General features: G+C 53.0%; 1 protein-coding gene across 1 annotated transcript; it reads right to left on the reverse strand.

Moving 5' to 3' along the window:
* Nucleotides 1–5,258: 5,258 nt before the first annotated feature.
* Nucleotides 5,259–5,896, reverse strand: IUM83_19232 (uncharacterized protein; the record flags this gene model as incomplete). Its single annotated transcript, XM_067944276.1, has 2 exons — nucleotides 5,259–5,683; nucleotides 5,779–5,896. 2 exons carry the CDS (start codon nucleotides 5,894–5,896, stop codon nucleotides 5,259–5,261), a joined length of 543 nt encoding a protein of 180 aa, XP_067785108.1.
* Nucleotides 5,897–24,729: the final 18,833 nt, after the last annotated feature.

Consider the following 24,729-nt stretch of genomic DNA (forward strand, 5'->3'; position numbering starts at 1 on the left):
TGAAGATAGGTTTTTGTTCTGTAGTAGCCTATCCAAACTGATTGTATACATCTAACATTTCTGAAAGGTATGATTGTTGGGGTGTTCAAAAAGCTTAGTGGTGGATGTATGTGACAACGTCAAACACCATGATTCTACTGTACCATTTAGAGTTATCGAGATATCGGCATCTAAACTTAGTGAAGCAAAAACCGAGCTCAACAGACGTTTCTCAGGAGATCCAGAGGGGGGATTCACACAAGTGTGTCGATTGGAGCCAAGACAACTGAAGTGAGCATCATGGAAGAGCTGAATCTCTGCGCGGAGGAGAGCGCGGACGCTACGGAGAGCAGCGATCCGGAGAGCGGCAGCGTCTGGGGCTGGAGACGGTGCCTCCAGGAGTGGCTCCGACAACGACGAAGTCGCGGTGTCGTGGGATACATATTATGTATCGCATGCCGGCCTTGAAGAACATTGTTACTACTAACACAAATAGAGGTTCTCTACCCCCCCCCCCCCCCAAATAAATAAATAATAATAAAATAATAAATAAATAAAATTGAAGAACATTGTTGCTTCAAATGAAGGTGGCCCTGTATTTAATCAATGCTGGAACCACAGGGTCTGTCTCCCTGGCACATGCTCGCAGGCATGCTTCAGTAATTGCGGAGTTCTCAAACAACATGACCAACCCATAAGGACGAGAGGGGAAAAAAACTGTTTTGACGCAAAAGATTGATATTATCAAGATGCTGCATGTGTCTACGTAACGGCTGGTCGTCATTATTCGCTCCCCAACACATGCAAAACTGCCTCCAGAACACCAAAGTTTGTCCACTGTTAGTTTTCTGGGTGTTAATATATGCTGGACAGTATTATAATGGAAGCTACAAAGTTGAGTGCTCATCCAGGCTGCTGAGAATAATGATTATGCGCTTAAATATATATGAAAATACATATGCCGACGAGAAGCCCATCGCGAAGCGTATCTTGCTATTCAGAAAACAGCCCTTAGTATTCTGGCTCTTGAGCTGTATGGTTGATAACAATGCGACGAAGGCGTGTGCTTTTAAACATTGTCGTCATCGCGCATACCGATAGTCAGCAACAAGGGCGGTGCCCCCTCCTCCTCACTCGACCAAGTGCTTCTGACTCACAACCGCATTTCTAAATTTGCCAACAAGTTGGAAATGTTACTCTACCAACTACTCCCACTTGCGGTGATTGTCGCGCAAACCTCGGCAGCACCCAACACAGCAGTCAAGACTCAACTGAATGGCTGGTACAACTGCTCTGCCATCACATTCTCTGACGAAGGAAGTTCATTCGGGCTGCAAGCTGAGTGCGCTACCTTCAAAGTGCCACTGTGTTACCCTGGAATCTGCGAGACTCCACAGTTCGCGGATCCGACGGTGGACATCTTCGTGAAGCGGATACTTGCATCTAACGGCGACCCCAAGACTGCTACGAACGTCTGGCTTCTACCAGGTGGTCCTGGATATTCTTCCTCTGGGTGTGAGTTCTCTCGATATATTCGGTGTGTAAATTAGTTACTAGATTCTCATTGTGCTTTTTCATGCAGTGGAATCATCGATACCTGATCTGCTTGTTCAACTGGATTCAGCTGCGAATATATACATGATGGACCACCGCGGTACTGGCCGAAGCACATTCTTGGATTGCATAGCAGCGCAAGCTACTACGACGGGCTCGCCGAATGGAAGAGAGTTCGATCCGTCAGAAGTTCCAGCCTGTGCTCAAGAACTAGAAAACGAGTATGGCAGTCTGGCTTCTTTCTCAGTTACAAGCGCAGCCATCGATTTGGTGACCTTCATCTCGAAGTACTCCAACGGCGCTAGTACCATTCTATACGGTGAAAGTTATGGAACTATTTTGGTGGAGAGAGCGATGCAGTTGAACCCACCGGAGGTTACCGGATACGTGCTAGATGGTATTGCGACGACGTCGAGATCGTCATCCGACAAATTCAACTTCGCGTCAAAATGGGACGCTAACTTTGGTATAGTGGGCAATCGCTTCATGGAGCTATGCTCACAAGACGCTGTCTGCAGTAGCCGTTTTAAAGCACCAAGCACTTTGGCTCACACCCTTCGAGGATTGCAGGCCGACTTCGACAAGGACCCAAACTCAACATGTGCGTCCCTGATGGGTTCCGTGAAAAGCAAAGCGAAAGTCTTTGGCGATTTTTTGCCGGCATCTTCGCTGTCGACTACACTCGGTACGATGCTGATGGACTCGGAGCTACGGAAACTCATCCCTCCGCTCGTCTACCGATTGAAGCGTTGTGAGGCTAACGACGTCGACGTCCTAAGCTATTTCATCAACTCCTTCAATGCGTACAGTGGTGCTACTGTACAAGACGACACACTCTACTCACCACTTCTATATTATCTCATTGTTTTCTCGGAGATGTGGGAGAGTCCTCAGCCCTCAATGATCGAGATGGAACAGCGGTTTAAAACCGCTCTGATGTCTGATGATACGCCCATACAGGTTCCGCTGTATTGCGCTTTTTCCAAAGAAAAATCGAAAGTGTGCAGCGAATTTAACTACGGCAAGTACGCTGCAAGTAGAATCACCTACGATCGCGATGAGTACTGGAACAAGACCGCCAAAATTCCCAGTCACGCCAGTGTGCTGCTTCTTAGCAGCAGGTTGGATCCGCAGACACCGCACGAGTATGCTGAAACTTTGTTGGAGATGTTAGATGGAGACGAAAAGGAGTTGGTCACTTTCAACACTTCGGTTCACGTAGCGCTAATGTCAACCCAGCTAGACCCAACCGGCGGAGGTTGGAGTTCAACGTGTGGCGCGAAGATTCTGGCTTCGTACGTCGGTAACAATGGCGAACTGAAGGGGCTAGACAAGTCGTGCGTGAACGACATGCCAGCATTCAACTTCACGGTGCCAATCGACTACCTGATCAGCTATTTTAATACTGACGATGTGTACGACGGCACATTGAACTCGAATCCGAGCCCCATGTGACTTCTTTCTGGCCGCGCGAACTATTCAGCACGGCTAGCTTGTTCAGTTTGAACGTAGCTCGATGTCGGAGGGATATCAACGCCATTCACAATAGAGAATTAATCTCGAATTGACACTAGCGTACCCCGGAAATATGTTTGTGAATTTTACCACACACTAACTAACTGGAAGTGCTGCAATCATATCATATAAATTCAGGTTGCTCGGGGTCACTACTTCGTTAATCGAACCCCGTGTCCATGCAAAACAGAGTAACTCCAAGTACATACATTCACAAAATCCTTCGCTACTGTATAACAGCTTTAGGATAAATTCGTTTACCGTAGTCCTTATGTGCTTGCTGTCAGCCATCTTCGCTACAGCACCACAGTAAATGTACTTGGCGCACGGCTAACGGTACATTCGTGGATTATTGAAAATCGCTTTCCTGAAGATAGAGACGCTAAAGAAAAAATAATGTTGGTACAACACAAAGATCGAACAATCTTCCTACAATAAGCACGGGGCGCTTGTATTCATACATCCTGCAGGCACGGGGAAATTCGGAAGCTGTTTCAAGCGACGATGTCACCTACATGGTGGTGGTAAGGTATGCTACTCGAGTGTTCATCCTCCCATTGATGTAGACGCGCGAGGTGCTCACTTGATGCAGGCGGAGTGCTGTACCCGCCGCGCCGCCGATGTCGCAATGAACTACCGGCAGCACGTCACTGTAGCACATTAGAAGGAGCAGGGGAGAGTGATAAGAGCCTTGTCCAAATAGAAAAGTGATTACTTTTCCTTGCGATGACTTTTTGGTGCGAGGAAAAAGTCGGTGAAAGAAGTCGTCGCCTTCTTCAAGTCTCCAATAAAGTCGGTGCAACGACTTTTTCAAAGAGACCTGTGTAACATCATGTAAAACATGCTATTAGATAGGGTTTCCTTTTGATAGTCATTGCGCGCTACACGATGAAGTACGCAGTTCCAACTCTGCACCTGCGTAGCGCCTCTGAAGACACTGCCGCTGCTGCTGCAGGGAGAAGGGTGCAAGTTACAGCTTGGAGCAAGAGCGTCATGAAAAAAGAAGCAGGATCCCCCAGCAGACGTCAACTTCGTTCACGTAGCTGGTGTGACACTAAAGTGGCAGCAAGGCATCCTGCTGATGCAGTAAGTGACACACTTCGATCGGGATTTGAAACAATTGAGCGCGTGCTGTCAGTCCGGCACCAGCCTCGTCAGGCGAACGGGGATATGGCTGTACTCGTTCAAAAATTGACGACCTCAATTGATGCAGCGAACGCCAAGTAGCAGGCCACCAGTGATGCATTGATAAACAGCATTGCGGGTTGCAGCAGGTTACCGCTGGACTTTAGAGTGAAATGACCAAGTTGATGCAGAATAAATCGGATACGCATTAATCGCTCTCACGCTGCATGAAGCGTCTACTACGCCCATTTACCGGTCGAATTTACTCGTGGTCGTTTTGGAAGAAGCGGCGTGCATATGCATTTCGCTTTGCTGTTGCTAAATCAATTTCTGCTTGCGTTCGATCCCAGCCTTGGTTAAATGCTTCCATGACACGTCTTGAATCTTGTCTGTCCTTCTTTTTCTGCTCTTCACCACGTTTTCCCTGAAACTGTTTGTCACCAATATCAATCAGTAGATTGTGTAGGACAGCAGCAGCACAAATCATACGCGCATTGGTGGTGTGCTTCTTTCGATCGGTCACACCATGTAAAACCTTAAATCTCGCAAACCCGCATTCGACTAGGACGCGTATTTGCGAGAGGTGATAGTTGAAACTATAATAAAAAGCAACAATGCGTTATTATTAGGATAGATAATTTTCCACATGGCAAACACACTTGACTACATTACTTTTGTCAGACGCTTGCGACCACGCTCGTCAAAGGGCACCATCAGGAACGGCCACAACTTAAACCCAGCATCTCCCAGCCAGTTTATACCTGGTGGACAAAGCTCTCTTGCACGCGCGCCAAGAACAGCGGACTGATTCCACATCGACTGATCGGAATTACTACCACTGAATACTCCAAGATAGCGAAATTTGTAGCGGTAGTCAATGGAGGCCAAACAGTTGTACGATAGCTTTTCACTCTTGTCGTAGAACCCCTTCAACAGCGCGAAGGTTTTAGACACAGGAAAATACTAAAATCTTGGCATTGCGTACTTGAAAGTCTTGTGGCCTTTGAGTTCGTACGAGAGTTCCATCAAAAATAAACGCCACATACGGAAAATCAGCTTGTCGTGCAACAAATCCGTCTGTAAGTTCACTCCATTCGTCGCTCCCGTTTGACGAGGGAAAAATAGATTACGTCGTCCATCATCTCGTAGAGAAGCACCTCCAACTTCTTGATGTAACGACTAGCAACAGGACGTGACATGCCCAGCTGAGCTGCTCCACCACCAATACCGTCACCATCTTGACCGCATCCATTGCCATAGTAAGTCAGCAGCACTGCAAAACCAAAGTCGAATTTATACTGCGCATTTTTACCCGGCAGGCCGTATTTCTTGTAATGTAAAGGCTCCAAATACACGCAGAGCGCGTCAAAGGACTCGGGCGAGCAGCGCAGCGTTTTACGATACGCGTTTGGTAATCTCTGGGCCTTCAACTTGGGGTAGAAATCGGATCGAACAGTGATCTGCTCACCAGAAGGCGCACGCAGCGATCTCCAGTCCATCGTGGCGAATACTGCCCCCACCACAACAAACACCAAGAAGACAGCGAACACGTCGTCTTCTTCATGTCTTGGTCTTCCTCAGCACACAAAACTCCTCCCGTTCTACCTCCATCATTCAGAGGCCAGAGCTCACGCTGATTGAAAGTGTCTACCTCAGTTGCAGCCGCGTCCACGTCCATAGCATCTTCGCCAGGATCCTGCGCAACCACTGCAGCATTCTCCATGTCGATATTGCCTTCCACAGAGTCCTCACACGCGCGCCAAACTCGAGCCTTATCGCACCCTTCCATCGTGAATACCACTTTAAACTTTCTTCTCCGTCAAAAAAGTCATCACCCCTCCAGAAAAGTAGGTGCCGGGCCAACTTTTTTTGCCGACTTAACAGTCGTCGAAATGACCACCAACTTTTGTCGGATGGACCGTTTATGAAATAAGTTGGTACGAAAAAGTAATCACTTTTCTATTTGGACAAGGCTCTAACACATCGTTTGCATATTTTCCCTTAGACACGTTTAGTTTGGCACAAGTTTGGTGTCAGGTGTAACACGCGTGTTTTTAAATACACATCACGCTCTTTCAAGATTACCCACCATTGGAGGATTGGGGTTAGAATGTCTACATCGTACTGCAAACTGGCCACGCGGCGCTCGTGACCATCCCATAAAAACTTCACATTGTAACAGCTTTTGTCCAAGCAACTTAGTCCAACTCCCATTGTCGACGGATTGTGCCAACGCAAAACGGAGCGGTTTTCTGGCAATTGTGCGGGCCTGCGCTGAGCGCAGACACCGCGAAGAGCCACGCAAAGGCCGGGCCTCTAGCGGAGAGCGAGCGGAATCACTTCAGCTCGGATGCAATCAACTACCTTACCAAAAGACAAGCCGTAAATCGGTTTGTCCAAGATGCAATAGCAGTTTCTGTTGATCAACGGAAGCTGAATGCAGACAATGTGGGCAGAGGCAACACAAATGAATTCAAAGTTAGTTCTTTAGTTTTGTTAGCTACTCAAAACCTGCCTAAACATGCAGTTTCGGATTTCGGAGCAAGTAAGCTTGCTCCGCGCTTCATCGGGCCGTTCACTGTGTTGGCACGGCACGGCAACGCATACACGCTAGACATACCGTCTAGCATACGCCTCCATCCGACCTTTTACGTCGGATGGCTGAAGCCATACCTGCAGCACGAGCCATCTAGCTCGGCTGACCCGAAGCCTCGGCAGGAGCCGAGGCAGAAGCGGAAGCCTTGGCCTCGGCGACGAGCAGCCTCTCCTCCAGCGCGTCCGCGCGCTGGAGCAACCCCTTCATCTGGGTCCCCAGCTCCACCTGGATATTCAATGCGGTCTGCGAGACCGCCGCGACCTGGTCCTTCTGGTTCGTCAGCTCCTGTTTCAGAGCGGCGAACTCAGCGCCCTGCAGACGCTCCACGGCGGTCACCCGGTCGTGGAGAGGCGCATACTGATCAGCCCGGGGCTGATCATACCCGGAGCGTGTTCCCACCCCCTCCCCCATCCCCGCTGATCCGTGGTGCGTGTGGCTCAACCCACTGGATTGTTGAGTGGATTGTTGACCATAGTATCCCGAAAACGAACCCTCAAGGGGCTCGTTTTCGTATTGGTTGGAGAGGATTTCCTCCCGATCAAGATACATGGGAGCCGCGGAACGTCTTACTGATGTTCCGGAAATGGTGAGGGCGTACGAAGACCGGTACGCACTGGCGCGGTAGAAGTAGTACGAGCGCTGCGATCATCACCAGCGCCCGAACCATCACGTGCTAAGAACTTAGCACGGAGCTCTTTAAGGCTTTCGGGCACACGGAACGACGTGTACCCGTTCAAGTCGCGGTCGCTCAAGCGCACCGCGCCTGGTAAGCACTTCGTGCACTGATAACTTTCAGACACGCCGCATGGCACATTAGCCTCCTCCGCAGCAGCGTGGAGCTGCTCCAACTTACCACGCTTCGAGTACGTCTCGAAGCGATCACGCGTTTGCTTAATGCGTTCACGGTAAGCATCCGGCTTCTTGTTGAAGTTTTCAACAAAAGCGTTCCAACTTTGACAAAGTGCCTGCCATTCGGGCACTTTGCTGCGAAAAGATGTCTTCTTGCTTGGAAACCATCGGAGCTCATGGAAGAGTCCGATGTAGTAGTCGCGCCTTTGATGCGTCTCCGCATCAAAGTGCAGCTTGGCAGCCACGGCGCCATCCTTGATGACACTGCACACGTATAGCGGTACCTCATTTGGAGGTACCGAATTCCCGTACCGGTCCGTGATCTCGGACGCGGACGGCATCCACAGATCGCGCGTTGCAGGCACAGCGCGCGGAGAGCTTTCAGCTTTGGATTCACGCGCTGCCGGTGCAGCGCACGTAGAACGGAGAGCCCCAGCAGAAGCGAGTGCAGTATCGCTCTCAGTTCGCGAACGCTTCGAACTCGAAGCGTCCGATTCTTCCCCCTCACGAGGGCGGACGTTCTTAGTGTGGGAGTCGAGCGCCTTGCTCGACACTGAGTCTTTGCACTTAGAGGACGCGTCCTTCTTGTCCTCCATGTCTTTGTCGTCGTCGCCGAAGTCGACAACGTCACTGTGCTTCGCCGTCTGGCGCTCGTAGTACTGATCGATGGAGAGTTTACACTCCACCGCCTTCGAGTCCTTCTTTTCCTTGGACGCACTCATCGTTGTATGAGCGCTGGTTTCTTCTCCAAACGCGGAGAATTGACGAATGGTCAATTCAGAGATTGACTTGCAGGGACCCCACGCGTCTAACCGTAAGGGGGGATGGTGTAACGGGTTTACACACACAAGTGGCTGTGGCGAGGTGCGGGCAAATTCCCGGCTTTCCGGATCGAACCTTGAATAAACATAGACCGCCGAGACGTCGGACTAGAGCACAGAAGACTCAGAGTCTTGGGGTCTCAGCTGAAATACCTCAGCTGAGCCCAACAACGACTCGGGTGAAACTTCCCAGCTCCGGTCCTTGGTCAGGCGCGGCGTGTGCACTACGTGTGCACTACCCTTGCGATCCCCTTGGCGGATCTTCCTAGGGCTACGTTTTGGGCCTAGACGTCAGCAAGCCACAGCAACCTTGTTCCCACTTCAGATGTCTCCAGCGCTCTCCAAACGAAACCTGTTCCCCACTCAACAGGTCTCAGCTCGCACGTGTCCAACCCAATCTGCCCCGGGTTTTCTCCAATACAAAACACGACACTCCACACGTAACTTGTCCATCACTTCCGAGACCTTGGACCTGGTCTCCGTAGCTTCTTCACTTCCTCCGTCGGCTCCAGCTGAACCGCTTTCACAGGGCCTCACTCGCCCCTCAGACCTAGCGTGGCCCCGAGAAAATTGGCTCGGTTTGAGCCTGTCCGTAGTCTGGGTTCTCGCTCTGCACCCAGGGACGCCCGCGCACCACGCTCCAAAATGAGCGAAATCCAGCAACCACACCGAAGACTTGAGCTAATCTCAGCCCCGCGCACTTGCTCCGCCGAAACCTGAGGAGAGTCAATTACCCCCCCCCCCCCCCGGAAAATATGGAGTACGTGTCGGTAATGTCGTCCAGAACGCGTAATAATATGAAATAGCTAATTAAGCACCTCCTCACACCAAGGCACACCCAAAAAGACTATATGGGACTTGAGTTTTGATGGAACCGGTCCTCGGCACACTTTTACACAAGCAAACACTCCCACTTGTGTCCTTCGGGGCAAATTCGATTCTGATTCAATTATTACACATACAAACAAAGACCTATCCAGTGGGGGCGCACAGCGCCTTTCGGAGAACACCCACAAAGGGTGCTAAGACCATCCTGAGATCTGTCGGTGTGCCAAAGGCATTCGGCGCTTCAACCTGAGTTTTAGCCAATAAAAGACCGAGCTTAGCAAAATCCAGCGTTGTCAGGCATGGGTTCAGCAAAGCTTCAACGAAGCTTCAGTGATGAGTAACCGATCCCCGGTGACTCATTGACTGAAATTTGTCGTAATCTTGGTACATCTGGTCCCATCCCGGCTGATATGTGAGTCTGTCATCATTGATGACGCGACCCTCCAGCAGCGCGCAGTCACCGTGTCCCCATCGGCCACTCTGTGACCCCATAGTCTCAGGTGAGATCCCAAGTGATACCCCCCCCCCTCCCCCCACCCCGCATAAGTGTCCACCAGTGTCCGCATCATCTGAGATCTGAGTCGCCAAACTGAGACTCCGGAGCGTCCGCTGAGCCCAACAACATCCCGCTGAAACATCTGAGCCAAGACATACAAATTCCTGCTGTTCCGGCTGAGATCACCCAATCTCAGAGTAGTGAGATCTGAAACCAACTGACTTCAGCTGAGCTGAGTCTCAGTGATCCTAGCCGAGACCCGGGGACTTCAGTTCTTCCAGCTGAGACTCGAGGCTCTCAGCGCCTTCGTCACCAAAGCTGACCGATTCTCAACGAGTTCAGCTGAGACCGAGTCGGCTCAGTTGCAGCCATCAAGGTGTCTACCCGGGACATCCAAGCTCAGCGTTGCTCAGCGGCGGGACCACAACCCGAACTTCACAGGAGTCAAGCCAGTTCATGGTCAACTTCAGTTATCGTGTCCTTCAGAGTCACAGCAGTCTCAGCGAGGTAGCTGAGACTCCCAACTGAGACCTGGGGCTTCGACCAAGAGTGTGTCCATGTTCTTCAAGCCAGTCCTTCTTGAAGCAGCGGTTCCTTGAAGCCAGCTACCCTCTCCCATCCACTAAGGACCGTGCGTGGGACATAGTGCGTTGGCGACAGGCCGATGACGGGTTCGCCTGAAAGATCCGAGCGAGCCTCGTCACAACCGTCCCTTATGAGGACCGAGTCCATAGAGCTCAATCACGATTTGGTCTCAGCCCTCATAACCGAGCATGTAGTCAATCGCCTAGTCCCGCCCTCGACGAAACTTGCCGAACCTGTGCTCTGTCTTACCAGGCTATTTAGCAAATTCCAAGATCGAGCGAGCGCGGCGTCTCTACCGCCTCCATTTTGCACCACCGCATGCTGGGCAGCATTAGAGGGGGTTGGTCGCCTCAGGGGCCATCCTCGAACACGGGGGATGACTGACACGAAGCGGCTCCAGAAAAAATTGCCCAAGTCTCTGCTCAGTGGCCCGACCATCGACAGGCCCGTAAGACATGCGACGGAAGAGCACAAGAGAAGAGCGAAGACACAAGCGCGAACGAAGACTCAAGCAAGCCCAGACAGAGAGCGGAAGAGGATCGCTCAAGATCGTCCAGACTCCCGCCATAGTGAAGTCAAGTCAAACTCCAGACTCACTGGCCTCCGGACCCCGGACGCAGGATTCTAGACACCAGGCTCCGGACGAAGATCTTCGATGGGCGACCGGTCGCGCCCTGTCCCAGCCTGATTTGTACCCAGAAAGACCTTCCAAGTTTCAAGTATACTCCGACCAAGATGTTAACGACCGACCAAGACGACCGACCATGATATGTTATGCACCGACCAGATTCCTGCCCTATCCATGACCTGCTCGACATGCGACGTGATTACGCCACGCCCCGACTATAGTGAAACCAAGATAAAAGAGCTGATTCCAGATAGAACAGTGGATATAGAAGCCTAAGAAAAGATAATCAGAGAGTTCAATTTGCCAAGAAGGGCGCAAGTGCTTCCCCGTCCTCAGGAACGAGGTGTGCTGTCAAGTAAGCGAGAGGAACAAGCCTCGACCGGAGGGATTAACCTTGCCGGCGGCCCTAAGCTACAAGACCTGCGTTTGGACGCGTCGTGACCGCGAACACCGCCGTGGAACTCTCCCAAAGGCTAAGACCAAGTTAGGCGGTGATCGGGTGACGCGCGCTCCGGGGTGACCTGTCCTATTTCATATTCCTGTTGTTGGTCCTTCGTTCGGAGGCCCCATTTCATATTAACTGCGTTTCTAGGAGGTTGTGTGTAGTCACCCCTAGATCCGATTGATTGACTACTGTGTGATAGGATTGTATATTGTCTGACCGGAGGTTGTTCTCCATTTGGAGTTGAACGTTTGGAAAGTCTTCCGCCTGGAGCTAATTATCTCCTTGCGGGAGCTGGTGCGTGTGGGTGAAGGGTGCTTTCGGACTCGACCGGTGGTCCGGAAGAAACTCCAGTAGACCGGTGTACGGGCCCCCCGCTCAAGGGCCCCCCAAAGGATAAGTAGCGGCTGTATATTTGTATATTTGCATATTAACTCTCTGATTTTGAAGGTTTGGCTGGAAGGATCTGCTTGTGATCTCACCCCCAGTCGTGGAGACCTACGTTTGAAGTAACGTAAGCGCTCTACACCCAAGACCTTATCATTGTGAAGACAACTCACCAGGTGAAGTTCGTTCTATCGAAGATAAACGACACCTACAGGGATTCACAAGGTCACACGCCACCTCCGTTTGGAGCACCTAGTGCTGCTTTCGGAGTCTGACCCCATTGGGAAATCCGGAAGGAGGAGTAATTCTCCGGACGGGCGGCCCCATGGCATCGTGCTACACACCTGGGCGGCAAAAGGCGCTCACCCGCCTCGCCACAGCTGGTGCGCGTGCCCGGATTTGGTAGTCCGTGGAATTTCACCGAGTTGTTTTTATATTATATTGATTGAGATCTAGGGTGTTGACTGCTAACAATCTTCTAACCGTGGTTGATATGGCTGGAAGTGGAAGCAGGAAGAAGGAAGGGCGACGGCAGTCGGCGGAGTCTGAACCAAGCCGGCAGTCACGCCGAGTCGCGAACTTGGGAGTCGAGCCGCATCGACCTCTGGAAGACGTCGAACGTGACGCCCGGAAGGCCAACGCGGCAAAACGCAAGGCTGCCAAGGAAGCGAAGGAAGCGTCGGCTCCAGGCGAGACGACTTCTGGACCCGCTGTTTCAGACACGCACCAAGTGTCCAAGGACGGCGACCAGGAGACGGCTCTGGAAGATGCTGACACTTCCATGTCGGCGGACTCCAGGCTGGGTCCGGACGACGAAGACAGGTCCGCTCCGGACGTGTCCGCCAAGGAGTCTGCGGGAGGCGCCAATGTGGTAGAGCCCCCGGTGGGTGGTCGAGTTTCGGACTCCCCCCAACCGAAACATGAGGTCGAGGCTTCGGACGTCGACGACGAAGTCCAATACGTTGGGACGAAGAAGCCTTTGGAGGGTCCGGCTGACGACGAAGTTGTCGAAGTTGACTCCGAGCCGGACGACGAAGTGCAGCTGGTGAAGGTCGAACCGGCGGTCAAGAAGGAAGCCCACCTGTCTACGGTTCAGGAAGACCAAGTGCTCGAGGACACGGAAGTGATTTCGCCGAAGTTCCCCGCAACGGCTTCTGCCCGAACGCCGACTCAAGTCCGATCGACACCGGTGTCTCCATCGGAAGTTCAAGTGAAGGCGTATGTGGCTGACCAAGTGCGACGATGGGAGAGGGACGTCTCCGAAAGAAGTGTTCCTCCGAACATCAAGTATGAATGGCCTCAAGCTCATTTGGATTCAACGGCTTACATGTCTGCTATCCTGACAACCTCTGGGTACTTACGGAAGCGGACGTCGATGGCCGTGGAGGCGGACGCTTGGATCGCTGAGATGGAGCTGACAGGTCGGACGTTTGGAGTCACCCGAGACTGGACGGCTGCGACGATTCCGGTCGGACTCTTCTCTCCACGCGAATGTGTTGCGGTCCTTCAGACGCAACTGTTCGAGTCCGGCTTCAGTTTTCTGAACTTGGTTCCTGGCTGGTTCCGGACACAAGCCAACAAGGCGCATCCGGACTTGGTCCGCCACGTCGTCGAAGAGATGCTCCTGCTGCTGTCCGTCGAGATGGCCGAGCTGAAGCAGCTGATGACCAAGGCGTCCGAAGTCCAAGCGCAGACGGCTCGCCCCGAACGACCGCGTCCAGACTTGACTGCACCGGAGCTTGACGCGGAGATGACCGATCACGAAGTCGAGCTGCTGGGACGCGGCTACATCCAGATGCTCCATGTGTCTGGACTTCAGACGCCGCGAAGTCCAAGAAGCCCCGCGGTGAGTGAGCCCGGACCCAAGCGTGTCCAACGTGTGCCGGCGCTCGCACCTCTGTCGTCCATCCCGACGCCTGAGTCTCCGCAGTCTGTGTCGTCGTCCGCTTTCCGAAGTCTGGAAGGTGCTCGACCTGGCAGTGTGGCGTCCGGTCCGGATGCCTCGGTCAAGTCGGAATCTCGAGCATCGTAAAACCTCTTCGGGACGTCAGGTGGCTTGGACGAGTCGCTCACTAGCGCACGTCAGGGTCGCGAACCTCGAGGGACAGCTCGTCCGGATCTTCGGGACTGAGCTGGGGTCGGGACGCTGGATCACACATGCCGGCCGTTCCGATGGCGATGGCTGCCCAGACGCTTGGTGGTGTGGCTCCGGTTGAATCCGCGATGGCCATGTACGTCACCCAGGAAGCTCTCCCTCCGAACCCGGTGCGCGTGGATCAGGACGATGTCGTTATGTCGGAGTCCGAACGATCGCACGCCAGGGGACGGAGGTCGAAGACATTCCGACGTCGCTCCAAGCGCCGAAGTCCGTCGCCATCCGGAAGCTCCAGCAGCGACGATGATAGCCGACGCCGCGGGTCCAGTCGACGCTCCCTGTCCGAACGTTCGCACCGCTCGAGACGATCACATGCTTCAGCCAGTTCTGGGACGCCTTGAATGCCATGTGCCAGGTGCAGGAAGCGGTCGCCCGGATGGAAAAGCACCAGGACTCCGCGCTCGAGAACCTGAACACCAAGCTGGACTTGGAAGTCGCTCGGAGGTTCGGACCCCCGGCTGGGGACCCACCTGCGAAGGTGGAGTCCACCCGGAGTCCGGCAGACGACACTTGGACACGCCGCGAGGCGGAGACCCGGGAAGCCGCTCGACTGGAAGCCGCGCGTCTGGAACGCTAGCGTGCGGACACACTCCTGGCACAGTACCGTGTCCAGACGGAGACATGTAAGGCCGAAGAAGCGCAGCGCGTGGCGGCCATGATGGAGTCCTTGCAGCGCGAGCTAGAAGACATGCGCGCGGGGTGGGCCCAGGAGCGAGAGGCGGCCAAGAATGTCCAGATGTTTCTGACTGGACAGTTGCGCGACCTTCGTGCAACATCCGCCCAGACGCCTCCGCGACCATTCGCATTCAGACCTGATTTGGCAACTCGGGACCCTCATGTGACAACGGAAAATCCAGTGGCGACCAGTCGTCAGGTCAGGCGTCCAGAATCCAGTGGCGTAATCAGTGATGACGTCATCAGGGGAGATGTCACACGGACCTCGACGAACCTCGACGAATTCCTGACAGCCCAGCTTCGGGCGACTCTCAGCACCGCCGCCAAGGCCGACGCCGCGCCGCCGCGCGTCAAGACCGAGAGCGCCCCCGCACGTGGACACACCGACGCGCGCCCTGAACGATCGGCGCAGGCGGAGGGCGTGCCGCAGCGCAAGGCGCAAGCTGGCTCGGCGAGGCGGGCGAAGTCTGCGAGTGGCAAGTCGACAGAGCGAGGGGGAAGGGACGCCTCGTCCCGTGGAGAGAAATCGAAGAAACCCCTAAGCACCGTGGTGACCCGGATAGTTCCGATTATGGCTCAAGCTCCGACGGCAGTTCTTCGGACTCCGACAGCTCCAATAGCTCGTCGTTTGAAGATGTCGCCCAGGGCGCACCGACTGTTGCAGGACCTGGAGGGACGCTATTCACGTTCCGGCCATATGTGAATGCGAACAATCTGGAGGATTTCGATGAGAAGGTGTCGCTGGCGGTCCGGAGAAGGTGGCTGGAGAGATTCCAGAGCATCGCGGCTCAGGGCGGATGGACGGACAAGGTCAAGATATACGAGATGAAGCTCAAGTTGTCCGCCGCCGTCCGGAACTGGCGCGCGAACCTTCGTCCGAAGGTGAGACGAGACTGGAAGAAGTTCCTGAAGGAGTTCCGTGAGATGTATTGCAAAACAAAGACCTCAGACTCCGAACGCTACTACACGATGGTTCAGAGGAAGTCTGAAAGCCCGCTAGAGTTTTACTATCGCCTGAACAAGGTGGCAGATAAGGCGGGTATCGACTTCGACTCGTCGTCCAAGCAGCGGGAACGTCATCTGAAGGTATTCACGAAGAAGCTTTTAGACTCACGCCTTCGAACGACGTTGCAAGGCCAACGTATCCGGAGACTACGTGACTTGGAGTACGTCCTAAAACAGCACGAAGAGATGACCCAAGGCGATGACTATGATGCTCCTCCGGCCAAGCGGGACTTCCGGGCGGACAATGTTCCGCACGCACGGTTCCAGTCGAAGCGTTCCGGACGCGCGTATGTGGTTCAGGACGAAGATGTTTCGGGTGAAGATGAAGATGATCGGGAAGTGCGATTCCAAGATGCGGTGGAAGAAGTTCCTGCCACTCCGTCGACGGCAAGTTCGGCTGTTGGAAGTGCACCGACCGGAGGTGATTCTAGACGAGACGAAGATCGCGTGCAAGATATTTCAAGCACTGTCTTCCGGATTATGGAGAACGCCGGTTGGAGACCTCCTTTGAGCGGAGATTCCGAACACCACCTCGGTCTCCTCGTTTCGACACTTCAAACCGTACCAAGTTCTGTGAGTGCTGCAATGATTTTGGACACTCTACGGAGAGCTGCTGGACCGACCTCAAGTGTGATCGCTGCGGCCGGAAAGGGCACCCCGCCCGCCTGTGCAGCGTTCGACCCGCCTATTCTGCAAGAAGTTTCATGAAGACCAATGTGAAGAGTGGAAGAAGTTCCAAGCTGTGAATACTCTAGCTCGTCAAGGAACACTGGACCTTCCGTCCGCTATCCGGAATCAACTACTGGATGGGGACGTCGATTCTGGGGAACAACAGTTAAACTAACAAGCCCGCTGGATGGGGATCCAGAACGTGTCGGGCTCAAGACTACCCCGGAATTGTGTGTCCTAGTGTATATTGGACCAGAGTTGAGGAGCAAGCACCAAGATAACCATCAATGCATGACTGTGATTTCAGAGGAAAACGACAAGTACCTATCCGATCAACAGCGTTTGGAGCGGTCTCGGTTGGAAGAAGGTCGCCTGGGGGATAATGATTCGGACGGCCCTCCCGAATTCCGACTGGGGCCCGGCCAAAGGTACGGATGATGTAAAGAGCACAACCCTGAGGACACCAAGAAAGTGGCGATGGTGCATGGTGCTGTGAACAACCGTCGAACGGATATCCTTCTGGACTCCGGAGCATCTGTTAGCTTGGTGAGTTTGGACCTTGCGCGTAGGCTCAAACTCCGACTTCAGTTTTGCAAACAGCTCCGGGTGTCCTGACTGGGTGGTGTCCCGACGATTATCACGGCTACTACTGAGGTGAAGATTACCTTGGGACCTCGCGTGGTCTACATTATGGAACTATGTGTCGCGAACATTGGCGAAGGTGTGGATGTGCTTCTTGGTATGGATTTCATGTACTCGGCTGGGGTTCGATTGTGCGCTCAGGAAGGATTGGTCAAGCTTCCGGATGAAGAGACGGTACTGCTAGCTGGTCGGACTGCGGACCACATCGGACGTGGTCTGTACTTGGCCGTCACGCCGAAAGAGAGTCTGTACTTGGCCCCGGGTGAGTCGGCCGTCATCCGGATTGACTACGGCCAGAGCAATCCGCAACGCGAAGTCGTTTGGGCTGGTCGAGGTGACCGCTGGGTTACGCAGATTATCTATGCTGCGAAGTCCTGGCCAGTTGCTGTGAAGGTGGTCAACATTTCGGACAAGACAGTCTGGATCGACTCTCGAACGGCAGTAGCCCGGGTTGTGGAGTTTGGGCTTTTCCCGACGGCTGGGAGGTTTGTCCGTCCGGGATTACGGAGGTATCGAGAATGGCAAGTGATGATTTATGAGAGTGCCAACTCGAGGAAGCTCAGAGAGCGTGAGGAGCGACTCGCTCGACTGCATCAGAGTTCCGAACCACCGTGTGTCAAGACTCCCGATTACCCGTGGCCCACGAAGTTACTCACTCGGTTACCAGTTGATTCGGCGCAGGTGCATATGGTGCGCCTGCAGACTAAACCTGGCGTGAAGGCGGAAGGGCGTTGCCCGGATCAGACTCCTCGACTTTCGGAAACCGAGAGTTCCGGAGCGTCCGAAATAGAATGCACGGTTCCTGAGGCTGCTCTAGGTGAGGTACCCGGACCAGGCGAGAATGTTGATAATGCGAGCTCGGTGTCTGAAGTTGCAAAGGTCCAGCCGGAGACAAACGAAGACCCTGAAAGGAGCCCGGATGAAGACTCTGGTTCGGACTCGGACGAGTTTTATAACGCGATCAGTTTTGACGATGAGTGTCTGACCAACTGTGTTCCAGAAGTCCCCGTCGAAGTCGAGTCGATGGTTGAACGGAGTCCTGAACGATTGTCTATTCCGGTCCGAAGGCTCGAAGTGGAGTACGAACGATGCATGCAGATGAGTGCGGAAGAGGTGAACTTAGAAGCAGCCGTGTACATACACGAAGGTAGTGAGTTACTAGCTCAGCTGCGCGACGAACTGGCCATGCTTCCGGAACTCCAAGAGCTGAGTCCAAGGTGTGATATCGAGAAGGCCGATGTTGGAGAACCTGGACGGACTACTTCGGCCGAAGAGGAGAAACTTCGAACGCACCTGAGGTACCACCGCAAGATATTCTTGGGAGACGGGAATGCTGCTCCCGCGCCGGCTCGTGGGGTGTGGTGTGATCTAGATGTCGGTGACGCTAAACCCGTTGCTCAGCGTCCGAGGTCAATCGCCCCACACTTAGCGATCAAGGTCTACGAGTTGCTGAAGAAGCTTTTGGAGACAGGGCTGATAGAACACTCCGAATCGCTGTCGGCTTCCCCGATCGTCATCGTCCTGAAGAAGAACGGCGTGGACATCCGGATGTGTATCGACTACCGAGTGGTGAATGGATTCATTCAACTGTCCAATTATCCTTTGCCTTTGATCGACGATCTATTGATTGGCTTTGAGAGTGCAATGGGGTTTGTGAGTCTGGACATGGCGAGTGGATTTTGGGCCATCCGGACGACTGAGCGTGTGAAGCTGATCTCGGCCTTCGTCTGTCCGTTCGTGCACTTCCAGTTGGTTCGGATGCCGTTTGGACTCAAGAATGCTCCTCTCGTCTACCAGGCGGTGATTAATAACTACCTGTGGGGTTTTGTGAGACTGTCCCCAGAAGAGGAATCGGAAGTGGACCAAGATGTTCTGGACTTCCTGAGTTTGGACCCGTCCAGGAGTGATTCTGAAGGCCAGGTGTTGGCATTGACGGATACAGCGACGGTGTTCCAGAGGAACATCCCTGCGCCAAACAGCATGGGTCCGGTCTTGGGACGGAGCTCGTATATTGATGACATCGCACATGGCGCGCCCACCTGGGACAAGCTTTGTGAGGATCTGAATGCTCTTCTATTCCGCTTGCGCTACTGGAACATTTCTGTGAGTCTCCCGAAAAGTGAGTTTGGAAAGCTGTCGATTCCTTACCTGTCGCACGAAATTAGGGCAGAGGGGATTCGGGCAGTTCCGAAAATCGCTAAGGGAGTTCAAGACCTGCCATTCCCGAAGACTCTGAAAGGAGTGCAGTCTTTCCTTGGAAGTCTGAACTACTATCATAAGTTTATTGAAAACTTTCCGGTAGTGGCTGCAGTCATGTACGAGCTTTCAGACGACCAAGTACAGTCCGGACGAGATCTCACTAGGGCCAAGGCTGCGCTCGAGATTCTCAAGAAGAAGATCGTTTCGACCCCACTGCTCCGGCATCCAGACCGGACAAAGCCGTTCGTGATCATCCCGCATGCCAACCGTTGGGCTGCTTGCGCGGTCCTCGGTCAGGAATACGATGGAAAGATCCAACCGGTGCGGTTTACTGGACGAGTTCTGAACGACGCTGAACTCCGATATCACATAGCTGAGAAGGAGGTGATTGCTGTGTTAAGAGTCCTTCAAGTCTTCCGAACACTTCTCGAGGGTTGTCGTCTAGAAGTCTACACTCGGCACTCAGTCTTCAAGTGGATATTCCAGTCGAAATCTGCCGACGGACGCTGTGTTCCGTGGGGTGTTATGCTCTCACACTGGGACATCACCGTCCGGAAGGTCCAGACGGATGAAGACGGTCTGGCGGCTATCATGGGAGCTGGGATCACCCCACGTGAACATTTGGACGAAGTGTTTCAGAAGCACTGATACCTGCCAATGGACGCGTCCGGAAGCCACCAGTTCTCAGTGTGGAGATGCTCGACGATACCTATCAGGGCGTCGTCCTGAGTTTCGATGGTTCGGCCAAGACGTCGACTCGGCGAGGAAGCTGCGGATGTATTCTCTGACAGCTCCCCGGTTGGAAGGTGCTCGAAGCCCGAGGTTTTATTCTGGACGACGTGACAGTCAACGATGCGGAGTACCATGGATTTCTGAAAGGAGTCCAGATGGCACTCGACCGTCAGGTCGAAGACTTGGTGGTTGTGGGAGGTTCTCGGATCGTGATTCAACAAGTCCAAGGTCTCATCAACTGTCACCAGTCGAACCTCCAGAAGCACTTGGCTGAGTGTGAAGTTCAGAGGGATAAGTTCCGGACGGTGCGACTGGTCCATGTTAAGCGCGAGTACAACCAAGCTGCTGACTACCTGACATCGAAGACGCTGGCGCTCGGAGGGTCCTGGACTGTTCAGGATTCCGAAGAGCGGACTCACCTGGAAAGAGTGTCGAAGATCGCAGAGAAACTGATGAAGCCAAAGGTGGTCCACCTGGACGGAGACCCATCTCCGCGTCCGGAGACTTCGGTCCGGAGGGAAATTGACGCAGTGGCAGCAGATTCACAGTCCGCGCCGCTCTCTCGTGTGGCAAGAGTCTTCGCCGCGTTGACAAGGTCGAAAACCAGGGACGCCGTGCGTCCGAATCTGGGAGTTGAGGACACTGCTCCTCCTGGTGACGGTGAACCTCAGCGACCCATGAGTCCCCTCGAGTATCAGGCCGAACGGTGGAGACGTATCAGGACGCACCAGGATCAGCATGCCTACTTGTCCGAAATCAAGTCGTTCCTGAAAGGGGATATCGGCAGATTCTCGCCGAGAAGGCTCCGCAAGATTGCCAAGGTGGCGGACTTGTTTGCGTTAGATGCTCGGGATGTGTTATACCGTCTGGCACGATCGACTCGAGACCGCCCTCGCGACCTTGTAGATGAGCCAAGACTGGTGATTCCGGGATCTCTGCGACCAGACATGCTGCACTACGCACACGAGGATTTCCAAGGTGGTCACCAAGGCATCACCCGGACGTACGAGAGACTCCGTTCGGAATTCTACTGACCAGGGATGTACGCCGATGTTGAGCGCTGTGTCAAGGAGTGTGTCGACTGTGCAAGTGGCAAGGGACGACCGCCCAACAAAGGACCGTCGCCCGGGAATATTGAGCCCAGACGTCCGTTCGAAGTCGTCTCGATGGTTTTTGTCACTCACGTGCCGGAGTCCGAACGTGGAAACACTTTTCTGCTGTTGTTCCAGGATGCGTTTTCCGGATTCGTGATGTGCAAGCCCATGCGGTCGTCTACTGCTCAAGACGTCGCGGAGGTCTATGAAGAGTGTGTCTTCCGGAGGTTTCGAGCGAGCTCCATGGTCCGACATGATCAGGACCCCCGCTTCATGAGTGAGGTCTTCACACGATTCAGAGAACTTCTGGGAAGCGAGCAGCGGGCCACTCTCGCTTATCGTCCGCAAGCTAATGGTCAACAGGATCGGTCCGTCCAGACTTTCGTTCGGAGTATCCGAGCGTACATTGCTGAGGCGGACCAAAGTGACTGGGACGACCACGCGGAGAGGCTCATGTTCGCTCTGAACACCTCGTTGGATGCCACGCGTCTGGACACTCCCTTCTACTTGGTGCATGGCTGGGACGCTCAAGGGACGCTATCTGCGATGTTGGGTCCGAAACCCTCTAGCGTTCCGGAGCGGACTGCCTACGAGTGGCGTCGGAAGATTCAGCGGCAATATAGCTATGCGCAAGCATGTGACGAGGATCTGCAGAAGAAGGCGAAACTCCAGCGTTCTGAGGTCCAGACGCAGAAGTGGAGAGAACTGTCCGCACGACTGAAGTCTCGGTTCGAGAAGGGAGATTCGGTCTGGCTGTACATTCCGAAAGTCCAGCCGGGTCTCAGCCGTAAACTCGCCCACATGTGGCATGACCCCTTCCGGATTGAGGAGATGCACGACGACTTCCGAGTCAAGCTCAAGATTGACGACACTGGGTACCGGGTTAATCCCTGGGTTCATGTCAGTCGACTTAATCCGCGTGCCCTCTTCCCGAAGCGTCCAGTCGGAGAGGTCGAAGTGTCCGGAGACGATGAGTTCGACGCGGCCTTACTTCCGGAGGACAGCTGGGAGCCAGACTCAGAGCGTGGCGAGTATGAAGTGGAGAATATTCTGGACCTCAGGTGGTCCAAACGGACACGAACGTCTAGACGCACTCGAGAGTACCTCGTTAAGTGGAAAGGGTACGACAACCCCGAATGGTTGCCCGTGTCTCAGCTCAGTTGTGGAGCATTGTTGTACGCGTTCAATCAAGGTGCACGTGCACGAGCCCGGTTCCAGACGATGCAGGCTGGGGACGATCATCCCAGAGCCTAGTACATGTCTGAACTGGATCGACTGCGTCTATGTGCCTCTCGACAGAATGTACTTTGAATCGATAGCCAAATCAACTTCAGGTTCTGAAATTTTCAACTTGAGCATCTTTCACCGGAGTGCTTGCTTGAAGTGAAACAAACATCAGACGATTCTTGATTCTGGAATTGGCTCTGAACGGCTTTAAACATGGCGAACTCAAAATCGCACACAACATGTTCAGGGGCCATCTTTTTTCTTAACGAGATATAGATGTTGTGAAAGAGCCAATCGTAGACTTGGGACGTTTTCCCAGTCGTGAGGATGCACCAAACTGGTAAATAGAGCTCCGATATAGAGTCGTAAATCATCACGATAACCTTTGGTAGAAGGCAGCTGGCACACACGATATGTTGCGTCGACAAAAATAGAACTCTGACACTGCTTCATGCGATCCATAAGCGGCGGGTGAGCCCAGCCGATCAGTCGATGTTGTACTTCGTCTTCGTAATAAGTCACATGGAAGTTGAAGAACTTCAATCCAGCAGTCTCTTTTACGTCACAAAGTGGTTCCCGCTCCAACCGACCAAAAGTCTCCCGGCCAAAGAGCTTCGCACGGGTCTGATATAGTCGACCCAAAACTTGCTTTTTTGTCGCCCCACGTACTATTTCGTTTTCAGTCCCGTAAAATTGGTCGCGCACCATACGCCAGACTTTCGTCGGAGTCAAAGAGACATCTCGGACACGGATTTTATCCGTAACCAGCAACATCTCCTCCTTGCGATCGCTGATATGTGGTGCCGGTCCAGTCGCGATTCGGTGAAACCCAGGGACACAATCGTGCATGTGCTCACCGGTATGTGTGGTACCAAGGGGTCTCACAAAGAGCTTCGCCTTGCACTTGGTGCGTCGGTAGGCGCTGCAGCGATAGTGGTTGGTGTCCGTTCGGACATTGAAATGGTACCGAGCGTAGGAATAGCCTCCAAAATGGACAGTCCCCGTTTCCAATTCGGCGGCGGGGGGATCGGCTGAACTGGCGCGATTAGCAGAATGGGTATCTTCGAATGACGTCGGCGCTTCATCTTGGTTTCCATCACTCTCTCAGACCTCCGAGCTTGATGATTGACCCAGCAGTATAACCGTTTCTGTGTCGCTGAACTCAGATCCTTCGGACAGGAGCGAGTTGGACATCGATTCATCGGAGGCGTATCCTGCGTTCATGGGGCTTGGTGCTTGGGTGCGGTGCGGTTGTGGTGGTGGTGGTATTTTGAACTTGGTAGATTTCAAAGTGACTGATTAGATTTCAAAATGACCGCTTAGGCGCTGTACGAATAACACCACGATTTCTGACCACCCACGTTACTACGAAACGACTTAGCGAGCGATCATACTACTGGCAATCGCGATGGAGCAATGACGATAGAGCGAACGAAGTAACAAGTCTCAGCAACCCTACAATAGTGGGGTAGATATTAAATCACAACAGCACTCAAAAATCCAGCGAATTCACAATTGTCTAGTTATCCCACAACACCCTAACATATAGTTAACGGCCACGCAAACGCACGACGACATGAGAAACCGCCGGTCTTCCACTTTTTACAGCTAGTACAACACCCTCTTCGTGGTGATAAAATTTGATCCAATTTTGACCATAACAACAGGTTGCTCCCTTTTGACCAACGTTTGACCCATAAAAGTGTTGATCTAATTTGACCTGCGCAGCAGTTGACCTGTAAAAAGGTTATCGCCCTGAGCGCTCAATACAAGCTTGGGCTTCCGAGCAGGTTAAAGTGCGAGCCCTTTATAACCCTTTCGCGAGCCATCTTTATTGACTATACTATACAAATCTAAGGCACTCAATTGTAAAAGGTCGCAAAATACTCCCTTTAACGAAATCACGGTACTACGGTTCGCATGTCTCATGGGACATGTCATCTATTGTGATTTGCTGGTTAAATTGTGTGGGAAACTACGTCTTGAAATTTGTATTGAACATTATTACATGGTGATTACGCCAAAACCTTTTCCGATTTGTCATAAAATGTGGTTTGTTGTTGAAGTTTGGGAAAAGGGCGGAAAATGCGCCTGTTTAATGGGGGTATTCGTACCTTGTTTTGCAAAAGACTTTAAAGGGCGACAAAAATGCGCATCTCGAAAGGGTGAAGTTTCTCAACAAACAATGAAGCGATCGATAAAATGTAGGCGCTTTTCAAAACGCGCTCATATGCCGTCACATCGACCCCACCGATCAGGATAGAGCGGGAAATGTTAGCGTTGTACGGATGCACAAATAAATTTCGGAAAAGGTATTTAGACTGGACTTGGAGGGTGACCTTTCACCAAGTGAGTTTCGTGCATTCCCAACACATCGGTTCGTGGTTTGCGCTTCTATTACTTGTCCAACAATGGATGCTGCTGGCCACGTGCAATATAAACAACCTGGTCAAATAACTAGTTTAGTTGAGATACTGGGCTCGCGTTGCTGCACTTATAAACCTACACCAGCGCTCCTGGAGTGCT

The sequence above is a fragment of the Phytophthora cinnamomi genome (assembly GCF_018691715.1).
Source record: "Phytophthora cinnamomi strain GKB4 chromosome Unknown Contig82, whole genome shotgun sequence".
Lineage (NCBI taxonomy): Eukaryota > Oomycota > Peronosporomycetes > Peronosporales > Peronosporaceae > Phytophthora > Phytophthora cinnamomi.